The sequence below is a fragment of the Solanum pennellii genome, chromosome 3 (genome assembly GCF_001406875.1).
Source record: "Solanum pennellii chromosome 3, SPENNV200".
Classification (NCBI taxonomy): Eukaryota; Viridiplantae; Streptophyta; class Magnoliopsida; order Solanales; family Solanaceae; genus Solanum; species Solanum pennellii.
In genome coordinates, this window is record NC_028639.1 from 74,610,717 (window position 1) to 74,625,538 (window position 14,822).

The 14,822-nt window shown below is 35.5% G+C and overlaps 2 protein-coding genes and 1 non-coding gene across 3 annotated transcripts; all 3 read left to right on the forward strand.

Moving 5' to 3' along the window:
• The first annotated feature begins 2,110 nt into the window (after positions 1–2,110).
• Positions 2,111–11,286, forward strand: LOC107014778 (transcription initiation factor TFIID subunit 12b). Its single transcript, XM_015214846.1, has 9 exons — positions 2,111–3,013; positions 3,511–3,720; positions 6,531–7,040; positions 7,507–7,581; positions 7,815–7,893; positions 9,183–9,247; positions 9,749–9,784; positions 9,865–10,091; positions 10,944–11,286. Exons 1-8 carry the CDS (start codon positions 2,231–2,233, stop codon positions 10,036–10,038), a joined length of 1,932 nt encoding a protein of 643 aa, XP_015070332.1. The 5' UTR covers positions 2,111–2,230; the 3' UTR covers positions 10,039–10,091; positions 10,944–11,286.
• A 732-nt stretch (positions 11,287–12,018) lies between these two features.
• TRNAA-UGC lies at positions 12,019–12,091 on the forward strand. The gene has a single exon. It is a non-coding gene; the product is annotated as a tRNA-Ala (tRNA).
• A 973-nt stretch (positions 12,092–13,064) lies between these two features.
• Positions 13,065–14,689, forward strand: LOC107014779 (trihelix transcription factor ASIL2). The gene has a single exon (XM_015214847.2). It carries the CDS (start codon positions 13,437–13,439, stop codon positions 14,523–14,525), a length of 1,089 nt encoding a protein of 362 aa, XP_015070333.1. The 5' UTR covers positions 13,065–13,436; the 3' UTR covers positions 14,526–14,689.
• Positions 14,690–14,822: the final 133 nt, after the last annotated feature.

Consider the following 14,822-nt stretch of genomic DNA (forward strand, 5'->3'; position numbering starts at 1 on the left):
CTATATATACTTTTGAGAAGCAAAACATGATGCACAAAATTAGTTCATAACACATTATATTATGTAAAATGTATGACATTGGAACTTATGTGTTTATTTTGATTAAATATTTTTTGTTATTTTGTTAGTTTAATTAGTCTAACATTAAGAATGTACATACTTTCACTGTTTTAAATATATATTACAAGTATATCAGAATGGAATATCATCGCTTGGAGTTCAACCACAACGATTGAACTAGTCAACATTGAAACAAAGTTCAAGTAAAATTGTTATTTTCGACAAGGTATCAGGTACATGATAAAATATGATAGCTTACACATTAAAAAATACAATCAATCATTGATTTGATGGCAAAATATTATTTATGTTGCATGAGATATTTGTGAATCATTTTTAATATGTTAAAAATATTTTAAATAATTCCATTAAGCATTGTTATTTGTTTGGTAGATTTGGAGAAAAATAATAATATCAAGATGAAATTTGAAATTAACTCCACCTCATGTTTGATTTAAAGTATTAAATAATCACAAAATTAGATTATCTCATCATTTATTCTAAAATAATAGTGTAGTTATTATCGTGAAATTAGCTAAGTATAATATAGGGGAAACTAAGCAAATGTCACATAAAAGTAAAATACTTATAAACATATGTTCTTTAAAATCATATCTCATTAAATAATTGCATTATATATTTTCAATTAATTTCAATCAGCTGATACTAAACAAGTGTGATACTAATAATTTTGCTTAATTGATATTGTGTTGATATCATTAAGATTTCTTGTTTATAAGTTACTCATTGTTCAGTGATAATTATAGTAATATAAGTATCATTGACTAATTTGTGAACATAAAAAACCTTATTGATATCAATATATTTACACATTGAGTATCAGTTAAGCAAAATTATTCAGACTTAATGATATCAATGCAGTATATGATATTGCTTTAATATTAATTAAATAAAAAATATTAACCTTAATAAAGGAAGGTATAAATTATAATTATTTCGAGAGAGTAAATATTTTTTAAATTACTTTGAATTTGAATATATACGTTGAATCATCATTAGGTTTTATGAGCGAATATGTACATGTAATTATTTTGTTTTATGGCTCATATAAGTAGTTTCTTTTTTCCTATAATATATAGGGAAAATTATATATAATAGCAAATTAATAACCTAAAATAAATGGAGTAGCTATGGTTTGATTTAATTGTGCTCTATAGCAAACGTTGGCCAAAATTTGCCAGACGCCTCTCTCCCAAAAGTCTCGCTCGCCACTCTCACATTCTCGCCTCTCTTGCTTTATACACAGAAGTGTATAATTTCTGTTTCTGTTTTGTATAAAGCGAGAGAAAATTGTATATACACATACAAAAACATATATATTCGTGTTATACACTTAATTATATTATTTACAAACATTTTACTTCAATTTAATTGTAGACAAACACAATTTTTATACAAATATTGCAGAGAAAAAGGTCAACGAATTATACAATTGCGAATTATACAATTGCAGTGAAATACATTTTCTCTAGCTTTATACAACAGAAGTGTATATATTGTGTTTCTGTTTTTGTATAAAGCGAGAGAAAAACATATATCTTCTTGCTATACACTTATAATTATGCAATATACATACATTTTAATTCGATTCAATTGTATGCAAAGCAAATTTTATAAAAATATTGTAGCGAAATAGGTTGTGAATTATACAATTGCAGTGAAATAGGATAGCGAATTATACAATTGCAGCGAAATAGGCCAGCGAATTATACAATTGTATATGTATAGCGAATTATACAGTTTTATGTTTGCTATAGAGCGCAATTATGCAAACTTTGCTATAACATACAAATATAAATTTTTTATTTGCTATATGTGAAAGTTGCCTAATATATATAGGGGCTAAATAAGTGAGATTGGGATTAGCATATTATACTACTTGTAATTCACTTGTGCACAATAGTTAAACAAGTGGTTAAATATTAAATTGGTTACCGCATGAAATTGTTACTTTTGACAATTGTTACACGTGGGCTACTATGGGACCCGCAGAAGTCTAATTAACCTATGCTATTTCACTTTCTTCTTCGACGACCACAGTGCCCAAAATCCCCAAACTGAAAATTCAAAGTTTCCGATGACTCTGTTGATCTGAATTCCGTTCAGTCGATGAATCATCATCATCGTCACAACACAAACCAATAAACAAATGGCTGAAATTCCATCATCTTCCCCAAAATTAACTCAACCATCGAACCCTATAATGGATACCACAAACCAAGTAACCGCCGGCGGAGCTGCACCGTCGACGACGTCGTCTAATCCTGGAATTACGATGACTTCTCCTTCTAACAACAATTCAATCGCACAATCGCCTTCAATTGACCTCCCTCAAATCCCGTTAGCCCAATCTCAGCAACAGCAGCAGCAGCATCAAATTCAGATGCAACAGCCTCAACAAATGCAGCAGCAGCAGCAACAGCAATTGACACAATCTCAACAACAGCAGCAGCAGCAAATGCAGCTCCAGCAGCAACAGAGTAATTCGAGCAATCTTAACGGCAGTAACAGCAACTTGATGTCCGCCTCTAATTTTCAGATGCAGCAAAACTTGCAGAGATCACCCTCAATGGCGGCGAGGATGAGTCAATTGCAAATGCAACAGCAGCAACAACAATTTGGTTTGATGAGGCAGCAATCAGGAGGGCTTTATGGTCAAATGAATTTTGGGGTTGGAGGTACTTCGCTCCAGCAACAGCAGCAACAACAATTGCAGCAACAGCAATTGCAGCAACAATTTCAACAACAGCAACAGCAGCAGCAACAACAGAACCAACAACAGCAGCAAATAGGTGGTCAGATGGGTAGCGGAAATTTAGCTAGGGCAGCTTTAATGGGACAGACTGGCCATCTGCCCATGTTATCTGGACAAGCTGCTGCTGCAGCAGCGGCTGTTGCCCAGTTCAATTTGCAATCTCAATTTTTGAATTCGGTATCCTTTCAGCACTTTTATTGCACCTTACCATAGATTTATATGCATCTAAAATTATAGGAAACTTATTTATTAAATTGTTGTTGTTATTGTTATTGTTATTGCTGTTGTTATTACTGCTATTATTTGTACGTATTTAAATTCCTTTTCATATTTATTTGGTATGATGACAACACAACATGGACAAACGTGGTGAAGATTCATAAAGACGCCCCAACTTGTTCGGGACTAACACGTAGTAGTAGTTATTGTATCACTTTAACAGTTATAGGATTCGCGCAAATGGATTGAAAGTTTTATATTATGTTTTACCAACTCTATTCCGGGCCATTTATTGCATAACTTTGATTGACAATGTAATGTTTGAGAATTTGGCAGCGTTTTAAACACAATTAAGAACACAGCTGCTATTTGTTATTGTTATTTTTCTTGATGAGGTTAATTGTAAATTGTCGTGCTTTTAAGTGTTGCTGAAAGGAGTTTTATTCTGGTTTCAGCCACGGCAGAAGGCAGGTCTAATGCAGGGGAATCAATTCCATACAGGGAATTCCCATGGCCAGTCCTTACAGGCAATGGGAATGATGGGATCTCTCAACATGAGCTCTCAGCTTAGGGCAAACGGGGCCCTGGCATATGCACAAAGGGTAAATCAAGGTCAGCTGAGGCAGCAGCAGTTGTCCCAGCAAAATCCTCTCACCACTACTCAGGTGCCAATCTTGAAACATGCTAGTGATATATGTTTCATGCTAAAAACTATCCGTCTCAGTTGTTCTGCTGATTTTTTCACATGACACTGTGATCAAATGGAGGTGACTCTTTCAAGAAACCTGGTTGCAATATTTCTCACATCTGAGCTCAAGCTGTATAAACCAAAAAAAGCTGTCCACATATTTTATTCTTTAAAATCAATTAGGACATGAATTTGGTTGTTAGTCACAACAGCAAGCCAGAGAGAATTTTTTGTGTTCTCATTCTCATGGAAATTTCCTTTCATGTGAGAGGTTTTTTTGAGATATTTTCGTGAAAGATTTCTCTGGGTATCTTAAAACTTTTATTGTATTTGTCTAATGAATTAAACTAACTCTGCAACTAGGATATGACTGTATTTATTAAATTGATCAGCGGATACTTGGATTATGCAAACACAACACATTGCATAAATGTGTAACGCCATTCAAGTAACTTGGCATATAGTAAATAAGTACTGATTCAGCACTGGGTTCATGCTCAACTTTTTTATCCCAAAAAATATCTCATTAGGACAATCACAAGTTTTAACACACATGGTACGGTATCTCAGAGATTTTTCACTGTAACTATTTTCCTTTTACAGTCTTCCACTCGAGATGGCACAAAATTTCAATCCATGTAAAATCTTATGGTTATATATGAGAATAGCTTTGTAAGAAAAAATTTCCCTTGTGAAAAGTTTGAATTTGATCCAAAGACACATAGGTTAGCAGTTAGCTGCTCTTACAGTTCCTTAGTAATATATTTCCAGCATGGAGTTCTTATCTGAATGAACAGTTTCTTATTGGGTATGCTGCAATTTCTTGGTTTATATGCTGTAATAGCTTAGTCCTGAGGTGCCAACTGTGAGCATTTAACAGTAGAGCCAGTATCATTAACTCAGTTTGTCCCTTTGCGGCAGATTCATAACTGGTTTTCTTTTTTCCTAGAAATATGTTACTGCTGGTAGACCTATTTATGGCATGTTTCCCCCCCTTTTTTTTCATTTTTATGAAAGAAAACGTTAGGGTCTATCGGCTCCCGACCCTTGTACGACTTACAATTTCTCAAACTTGGTTAGTGGGGCAGATGAATGGAACAATTGTTCTGATATAATTAATTTGTTTTCCTGAGAGGTTTGAACCTTTTTTTAATGCTAAAGAAAGAATGAGAATGATTGTCCATTTATAAGCTAAAATACACTAGCTTATTTATTGTTTTCCCTTCAATTCTTCTTTTCCTAACCAATTGACCTCCATGCCAAGTTAGAACTGCTGACCTAAAGTGGGAGTTTTACTATTTTAAAAAATAATAAGTTACTTCAAGTTGACATTACGTCATGGAAGTGGTAGTCGAGGAGTAGTGAGAGATGGAGACACTTAAAGTCAAGTGGATGTTTTGGGGAGGGGAAAGAGGCTTCATCGAGTGGTAATTGCTGAATGAAAAGGATGGAAGTGTTCTAACACATCGGAATTTGATACTTAAGATGAAGACATTTGAAAACAACATTGAAATGAAGAAGTTTAAAAACAGCATTGAAATGAACTTGAAATTGGTATGTTAGGGTGTGCTGCCGTAGAAGCAATCATTTCTTTGTCATACGTGGAATGATGTATCTCCCACTTGTAGAATTACACTGGGTATGCTTTTGTTTTTGACTGCCTAATTTGCTACTTTCTATAAAATACTTCGGAACAATTTGATGCATTTATTTTTTTGTAACTTCAAAGTCCAATATTTTATTAATTTTTCTTAATTAGCAACGTTTTTGGTTGTACTATTCAAGTTGAACGAACTTTTATTTCCTGTAGTAGACTTCTAACAAATGTCATTTTGTCAAATAATCCTATGATTGTAACCCTCAACTATAGTTGGATTATGTTTTGTGTAAAACCATGTTTGAGTTCGTTGCTTCAATCACTTCATTTTCTCCAGATAACAAATAAAAATATTCATCAAGGGAGAAGATTTAGCCTGTAGGATCTGAACTTTCTGGTTATAGTTATGGTCTAAGGCGCGAAAGAGAATCTTGGTGTCTGTTTCAGCAATTAACAATTCACGGATAAGAAATGCAAACAATCAAATTGGGGTTTTACTTCTATACATTAATAAATTCTTTACCTTATGATTTTTTGGGCTTTTATATGTCTCTTGTATATTGTTGCGGTTTTGCTCCTTCACATCAATAAAATCTTTACCTTATTCAAGATTTAAAAAAATCAAACTTTGTGGAGAAGTATAAATGATTTTCTGGATAAAATGTTCTTGCCAATAGATATTTTTATTGACATTGCAGTAGGAATTCCTTTTACTCGTCTTGCTAATTTTCACACTTGATACAAAGAAACGCTCTGCATGCTTTCTGGTCGAACTTGTCGCAATGGGCTTGCCTAGTGTGATTTATCTCCCCTGTGTGGTTTGAGGGCTATTACACTAGAGTTCACACCCGAAGGGTTATGGCGGGTGGTTCCCTTGTCCTAAAAATTAAATAAAATAGCTCCTTGTGTAGTTACAAGTTAATCGAATCAGCCAAGATGAAATCTGGTTATAAAGTGCTTCATAGTTGTGGATGTCGTCATATTGCTATATATTTGAAGCTGACGGTCATTTAAGGCTGTCATAATTTCATGATTATCTTCACTTCTTTAATTTTGCTTTCTCATTTCAGTATATCACATGTAATTTTCTTGTGGAATTTAATGTATATAATCCAATACTCTCTTGTGTTCCTTATCACGTTGCAATACTTTGTTTTTATTGCTAACTTTGATGTTACAATTTGCTGTAGAAAATATCGGCTCAGAGTCTTCCAAGGACGTCATTTGCTAACTCTCAGTTACCTGGGTTGACTCAGAATGGACAATCTGCAATTATGCAGAATAATTCTTCACAGCAGCAGTGGTTGAAGCCAATGCCTGCGATTTCTACTCCTAATTCCCCTTCCTTTCGTCTTCAACAGCAGAGGCAGCAAATGCTTCTACAGCACCAAAACTCAATGGGTTTGAACCCACAGCAGCTATCCCAAATTGTACAACAGCAGCAACAGATTGGGCACCCCCAGATGCATCAACAGCAACAGCAACAGCAACAACAGCAGCAACAGCAACAGCTTTCACATCAGCAGCAGTCTTCCCCAAGGATGGCTGCTCCAGCTGGCCAAAAATCCCTGAGTTTAACTGGCTCACAACCAGATGCCACTGGATCCGGAACAACTACTCCAGGGGGGAGTTCAAGTCAGGGGACTGAAGCAAGCAATCAGCTTCTTGGAAAGAGAAAGATACAGGATTTGGTTTCACAGGTCTTTCCTCCGCTTCTTTTTCTTAATCTCTAAAATATCGTTATCAGTGTTGGGTACTTCAAAAAGAAAGATAGATTTCTTCCCATCTGTCCTAGCCTTGGTGGATAGAGTTATTGTCTTCTAGTGGTAGGTATCCGTGAAATTAGTCGCTGTGTGCAAAATCTGGCCCGGACACCACGGTTATCCAAAAAAAGGAAACTTCGGAATTTTCTGACAGATTATGAATACTGATGGTGATAACATTCCTCCCAACTTCCAAAGTGAATCTTTGATTCCAATCATAACATGTAGAATTTCTCTGAAATAAATTTCTGAAGAGAATAGAACTGACTGAAATTGGAATATTTGACTGAGGAGATTGAGTCTGACTAACCTAATATTACGGTCAGCACTGTTACTATTGTAAAGTTGTCCTACGGCTGATTTTGCTCACTGATGTTGAACAACCACTGTTGTAATGTTTCAGGTGGATGCGCAGGGAAAGCTTGATCCCGAAGTTGAAGATCTTCTTCTAGAGATTGCTGATGACTTCATTGATTCGGTTAGGCTTGAAAAAGCTTTAATCATGTTTTGTCTTTCTTTTCTGGGGGATGTTGGTTGCTGGGTTATTTTGGGGTTTGCTGTGTATCACATTTGACTATCGCTGCAATATAGTAGTTGATATTTTTCTGGACTACTTGTACCAGTTTGTTCTAGTTTCTTCTGAAGTTCTTTGCAGATAATTGTTCGTGAAAATGACATACATGAATATATTTACATTGATTTTCACTGTAGGTTACTACATTTGCTTGCAATTTGGCGAAGCATCGGAAATCTTCAACTTTGGAGTCCAAGGATGTACTGTTACATCTAGGTTTGTGCCTGCAATTTGCGAATAAAAGATCTGCTCTTTAGTTTGTTTCCATTATTTGAAAGAAAGAGCGCTATGATGGCTTGGGATAGTAATTACTTGAAGTAATTATATTATTAGGTATAAAGGCTGTGATTTACTGCTATATATGTTGGTTTTAAACTTTTTAGTATGATTTTGTTATTTTCTTTTTGTTGATTATATGTTCTTTACAGTCTTATGCTGTCTCATTCTAAAAAAAAAGAGTCTTATGCTGTGAGATACTCCTCATCTAGGGAAGAGACCATCCTTCCTCTGTGGAATGTTTAGTTTTACAAAATTTGGACCACATTTCGACTGACATAAAATGCGCCAAAAATTGTTATGTTTGTAGACAAATAAAATTCGTTAGGCTTAAGGCTCTCCCAGTAGCTGCTGTCCTATCCGTGTTCCTTAGTTTCAGATGATACTAGGAAAGCTCATAGATCATGTTCACAAATGGAGCTATATGCTGAACTGGGTAATGGCAGTTTGGTCAGCATATTCATTTTAATACCAACATTTATCATATCATCTCCTTCATTTTCTTGCGTATTTCAAGCTTTTGATCTGCTTATGGATGCATCCGAATGCTATACTTGAATTGAAATGCCACCACTTTCTTATTTATAAGTAGCAAGCAAAGTTTCAATGACGGAATACAGTTTTAATACAAGCTCTCTCTGTCCCTTCGGGGTACATCCGATAATTGGAATGATACCAAACTCTCTTGTCATTGGGAGTAGTTGCAGCTTATGCTATATCCATGTAACCTTTTGAATGTGATTCCAGGAACTTAAACATCAAACTTAACCCTTATGGTAGAACAATATGACCATGCCTCTAAAAGTTGCACATTTAAGTTGTATATATAGAGAGATCAAGTAGTTTTAAAATTTTCCACCCAATTCATGCTTTAACTACAACAACTTACCCAGTGTTAACTCACAAGTTGGATGCATGTGTATTTATTGTCAAGGTACTATCTCAAATATTTGTAATATGTAATGTCAATATCAGTAATTTCCAACTGCTTTCCCAATGTCATATATTTTATCTCTCATAGAGGACTACTTTATGATGTCTTCTAATATGCTTGTGGTGGGTGCACAAGCATGTGCATACACCCACAGACATTTAGGATATGCTGTTTACACTTTATGGTTGGTATTTAGGGAGATGTTTGTATCGTCTAAAGATGTTTTGTATCATATATTTAGAAATAAAGGAAACTGAGGTATTTTTCTAATCTTAAGTGTTGTGATTCTCTACAGAGAAAAACTGGCACTTGACTATTCCAGGCTTTTCAAGTGAAGAGAGGAAACAGTATCCAGAAAATGTATGTAGCTCTGCCTCTTTTTCTTAGCCTTTTCGTGGGTCGTATATTCCCTTCTTGTATCTGCATTAATGTAGAATAATGACATGACATGAATTATGACTACTAAAAGAGCTCCAAGGGTGTGACTTAGTGGTCAATGAAGTGGGTTGAGAACCATGAGGTCTCAGGTTCAGATCCCAGCTGAGACAAAAATAAGTGGTGATTTCTCCCCATCTGTCCTAGGCCCGGTATCTGTTGTTGTTGGGAGGTGGTAGATATCCTGTGGAACTAGTGGAGGTGCGCGCAAGCAATCCCGAACACCACGGTTATTTAAAAAAAAAGAATTATGACTACTAAATGTAATCTGTTACAATATCTTTAACTCATCCTTGCTCATTTGTTTAGTTGCTGATTGTAGTCCACAATTGCTGGTTATCAGCTTATTCATCAATGACTAGAGTTATTTAAGTTGCGTGGAAACTCAGGCTACTGTTTTGACATAATGTTTCTAAATCTGTGCAGTCATCAAGTGATCTCCACAAAAAGCGTTTGGATGTGGTGAGTGCAATTCTATATGATAATATTACCTGTGTCGATCTTGATGGATAATTTTTGGAATCATTGTTAATTTGACGCAGATACGTACCTTGATGGAGACCTCACAAACAGAAACAAGTACAAATAGTAGTGCTAAGGAAACTGTCAGACCAGTGGCGGGTGACTCAAATCACATGATCAGACCTCCAAGTTCAGACAACATGGTTTCACAGTCTAATGCTTCTCAAATGTTGCATGAGATGACAAGGTTTTGATGGTCCCTGGAGTTCTTGGTGTATCTCCCGTGTTACCTGTACAGACCTTGATGGTAAGTATTACTTCTTTTAAGATGAATTCTACTGTGATTTGCTTGTTTTCTGGAGCGTTCAGCCTTTAGTGGCACTGAATTTTCATGCCCCATCAGTATGTTTGCACTTCACAAGCGATCCTTCTCTAGACCAATATCAGTTGCACATTGGATAAATGTGTTGTATGTAGTCTGGAGTTCTAAATCATATCTTGGCTGCTGCAAAATGATAGTAATGTTATTTCTTTTTGGGTTTCATTGCTAATCAGTAGTTTAGTTCTTGGGTACATCCGATAAAAAAATGTTTTTTGTCATATGACATGGCTCTAGTGATAAATTGGTACATCTCATTTGTTGGTGTAGAGCAAGTTTAGTATCGTTGCATGCGTGTTAGAATCTAAACCCTGAAGCTCTACACCACTTGACTACGGAAGCCTGCTTTCTGCTTTCTTGTAAAAGTCTAGGATGCTACCTTCAATTTCTGGCATAATTCTGAACAACACATACTGCTAAAGAGATGCTGTTGTACCCCCCATGACAATTACTAGCTGGCATGTCCTTTTCTGGACAACTCAGCATCACGTGCATATATATAGTAAGGCTCTATCTTGAGCCAATTGAGCATGGATTGCTGGTAGAAACAATGTTTTGCTTGGGCTTTTGGAAGTAAGTTTGCCACCACAGCTATACTATCCAATTTTAGAGGCATCAGGAAGCTGTTCTCACCTTTACTTTGAAACAGCAGATGGGATCTGGTCCATCTGGAGACTTACTGCATATCTATTTATCTACTATTTTACAAGTCTCACTTTGTCATGCAATTTGCTTACAATGTTTACATACACGGAGCTAATGATATTCTCCATTTTGCAGATCAAGAAATGGGAGGCATAGGTTATATAGGTGTAGCATAATGGAAGTTTTTACTAGACGTTGGAGGCATCTGAAGGAACATTGCAGAATGAACCACCATGAAGGCCTGTAATTATGCAGTTTAGTTTACAGTAGCTAATTCAGCCTGTGAGGATGAAGTTGCTCAAATTTGATTTCTCCACCATACCCCTCTGGAAAACATGTTTACTATAGTCATGTAAATTAACTCCTGATGCCAAAGAATGAGGTGAAGTTGTTTGTTTTCCTTTATCAAACAGGTTTTATGATGTTACAAATCACAAACGGTTTTTTTTTTCAAGGATACCTGTAGACTTCACAACGATATCCTTTTGACATTTTCTTTACAAGAGGTTCGTCTTGTAAGTAGAGGGATTTAGGTGACAAACACTCTAGCAGTCACCATATTAGCGATTTAACTAAGCTTCTGCAATATTATCAATCATCATCTCAAAAGCTATGAGAATTTACAACGTATCATAAACATATATAATTAGTACAACTTTAATAGGCAAATTAGTCGTCTACATAAGCTAGTAACCTTCATTAGGTTATATTCCTTCATGAATTACCCCCTGAAGGATAATAAGAAGCTAAGGAATCATCATATTCCTTTTCTTATTGATCCTGTTATGTTTTACTTGAGTTGAAATTCTAACGAAAAGGGAATCTTTCTTCTTCTAAAATGTAGGGGTAGAATTGTGTTGTTAAATAATCCATCATATACCTGCACTATTCGGCCTTTAAATAAATCTCACTGGGATCGATGCACACTTTAGGCAAATGCAGATGTTGATAGAGTAATAGTATGAAAGACATATATAGCATTAGAAAAAACAACAAACTAGTGATGAAAGATATATATAGCATAATAGTTTTTAATGTCAATAAAGTACTCTAATAAGATCATTTTAATAAAAACACATTTAACTAACAAAAACATAAAATCCAGGGAGAGTGGTGCGTACGCAACTAGATAAACAGCTCAAACAATGAGTTCACGTTTTCTAAAATATAGAAAAGGTTGATATATTTTCTCTCTCACTGTTATAGCATCGGGGATGTAGCTCAAATGGTAGAGCGCTCGCTTTGCATGCGAGAGGCACGGGGTTCGATCCCCCGCATCTCCATATGGTTAGATTCATTTTTTTTCTCATACGTTTTTTTTTTTTTTTATATATAACGTGTGTTTGAATTATTTTTTCCTCATACTTCATAACGTATGTAAATCATTTTTTTCTCATACTTTATAACGTATGTTGAATTATTTTTTTCTCATACTTCATAACGTATGTAAATCATTTTTTTCTCATACTTTATAACGTATGTTGAATTATTTTTTTCTCATATCTTAACGTCTTGTGAGTGATGTGTATTATTTCTCTTATGTTGTCAATTCGAACTATTTCAAGCTAAACTTGGAAAATACAATAATTTAAAATTATATCAAGTTGTCAATTCAAAAGAATTTGGCAAGAGTAAAACTTGATTATTTTAAAAATTTCTTCAAGACTTTATGACCAATAACATTTTATTATTTGAAAATAGAGATATAATTCAAACACGTAAGTAAGAAAGCGTTATAATTATGATATTTAGTTTTACTTTTTGCTAATGATTGATAAAAAATTTTAGGTCGAATTTTTGAAAATATATCTTCAAATAGTTGTTTGATTATGTAATTTGATCTTCAAATATTTCAATTTCCTTCAAAAAGTTTGGCTCAGGGAGTAGTTTTTTTTTTTTTTGTACACAAAACTTTTTTCAAAAAATCATGAAAATACATGTTCAAACATTACTTCAAATTTCAAAAATCAAAACTTCAAAAACTCAATAATTTTAGCTTCAAAATCTTTGATAAAACGAAAGTTTACTTATCCTAAAACTTGTACTCTCTATATCTTGAGGCTTTTATTGAGATATCTTCATTAGTTTCACAAAATAAAATAACAATAACAACAATACTATACTCAATTTAATAAGTAAAGTTCAAAAAAGAAAAATGTGTTCACAATATCATATTCAATATCATCATTGTACTGTGTTAATTAACATCTTCATAATTAATACTTCGAGAAAAAAGAAAGTAATTATAGTGTCCTGTTAATTATGTGATAATATAAAATATTGGAGTATTAACAAACCTTAAGCCGGCCTAATTGATCTTTACGCCGCCGGTGACGGATTTTCTGTAAAAGTAGTCGTCTTTCTCACCTATACCTAGCCGCCACGTGTCCTACTCCTCGGCACCCTAAGACCGACGCCGTTACACCATCCTCTGTTTCTTCCGTCCACCGATAAATTGTCCAAAAAATAAAACTTTTACCCGAAACTAAACTCAATTACTAACCAAACAGTCCCTCCCCTCATTATATACCGCCGGTCAACCGAAACCCTAACCAAAAATTGCTTCTTCATCATCTTCTCACTCTACAAACTCTCGGGTCGGCGGCGCACCGGAATCGGTTAAAGTTTATGGAGAACGACGAAGAAACTCAGTCCGGTGGTTCTGGATCTCCGGAATCGCCACGATCTAACGGGAGGATAACGGTGACGGTAGCATCAGCGCCTCCTCAGAACACCTTGACGTTGGCTCTACCGATACAGCAATCGAGACCTGCTGGAGCGTCTGGCGGCGGTGGAGGTAGTGGTGGTGGAAGGGAGGATTGTTGGAGTGAAGAGGCTACGGCTGTACTGATCGAGGCTTGGGGTGAGCGGTACATGGAATTGAGTAGAGGTAATTTGAAGCAGAAGCACTGGAAAGATGTTGCTGACATTGTTAGCAGTCGGGAGGATTATAGAAAAACGCCTAAAACTGATATTCAGTGCAAAAATCGAATTGATACTGTAAAGAAGAAATACAAGCTGGAGAAATCTAAGATCGCTGCGGGTCAAGGACCAAGCAAGTGGCCTTTCTTTGATAAGCTCGATATGTTGATAGGTCCGACGGCTAAGATCAATCCTACCGTCGCTGCCGGACCGTCTAATTTGTATTCAGGTAACCAACATGTGCCTATGGGTATTCCTATGGGAGTCAGGTCCCTTCCTCAGCTCCGACAACATCAACAGCTGCAGAAACAAAAGCAACCGTCCCGGAAAAGGCCTCACATGGATTCAGACACATCGGAATCGGAGTCAGAACCGGACCTTTCACCTGCTTCAACCGACAGTTTTCCTCCAGGCACATTTCAAAAAAAGAGACCAAGGTTTCAGAAGGAAATGCTGAATTCAAGCGCATTAAGGCAGGGAGGAATTGGAGAAGCTAGTGGAAACAAGAATTGGGGGAATTCAGTGAGGGAGTTGACACAGGCAATACTAAAATTTGGGGAAGCATATGAACAAACAGAGACCGCGAAACTGCAACAAATGGTGGAGATGGAGAAGCAGAGAATGAAATTTGCGAAAGATATGGAATTGCAGAGAATGCAGTTCTTCATGAATACACAATTGGAAATTTCACAGCTTAAGCATAGGAGAAGTGAAAACAGCAACCATCACAGCAACAACCATGCTGCCGCCACCAGCAACCACAACAACAACAACAACAGTGATAACAGTATTTAAGGTGTAATAAAGATCCATGAGGCTCAGTATCTGACAGAGGTTTGTATTTGTAATGTGATTAGTTTTACTGCTAAACTTATTACTTCATTTGAAAACCAAGTGGTAGAATATTATATACTTCATTAATTCTCAATTGGAAGTTTATCTAACTCAACTAAGCTTTCCAACTTTGCCTTTACTTTTATACATAGATTGACTTGCATTTATTTGAACAACAATTAAATAGTCTTTTAACTTCTACAAACTCCAAATTGTTTATGGAGTTTAAGTTCATTGGCCTCATACAGCAACAACAAC

What these genes read in the sequence shown, in the direction of transcription:
- LOC107014778 (XM_015214846.1), top strand. Translation starts at nt 2,231, where the DNA reads ATGGCTGAAATTCCATCATCTTCCCCAAAATTAACTCAACCATCGAAC. An exon ending in TACAGGATTTGGTTTCACAG is followed by an intron (nt 7,041 to 7,506) that starts GTCTTTCCTCCG and finishes GTAATGTTTCAG; the next exon opens with GTGGATGCGCAGGGAAAGCT. An exon ending in ACAAAAAGCGTTTGGATGTG is followed by an intron (nt 9,785 to 9,864) that starts GTGAGTGCAATT and finishes AATTTGACGCAG; the next exon opens with ATACGTACCTTGATGGAGAC.
- LOC107014779 (XM_015214847.2), top strand. Translation starts at nt 13,437, where the DNA reads ATGGAGAACGACGAAGAAACTCAGTCCGGTGGTTCTGGATCTCCGGAA.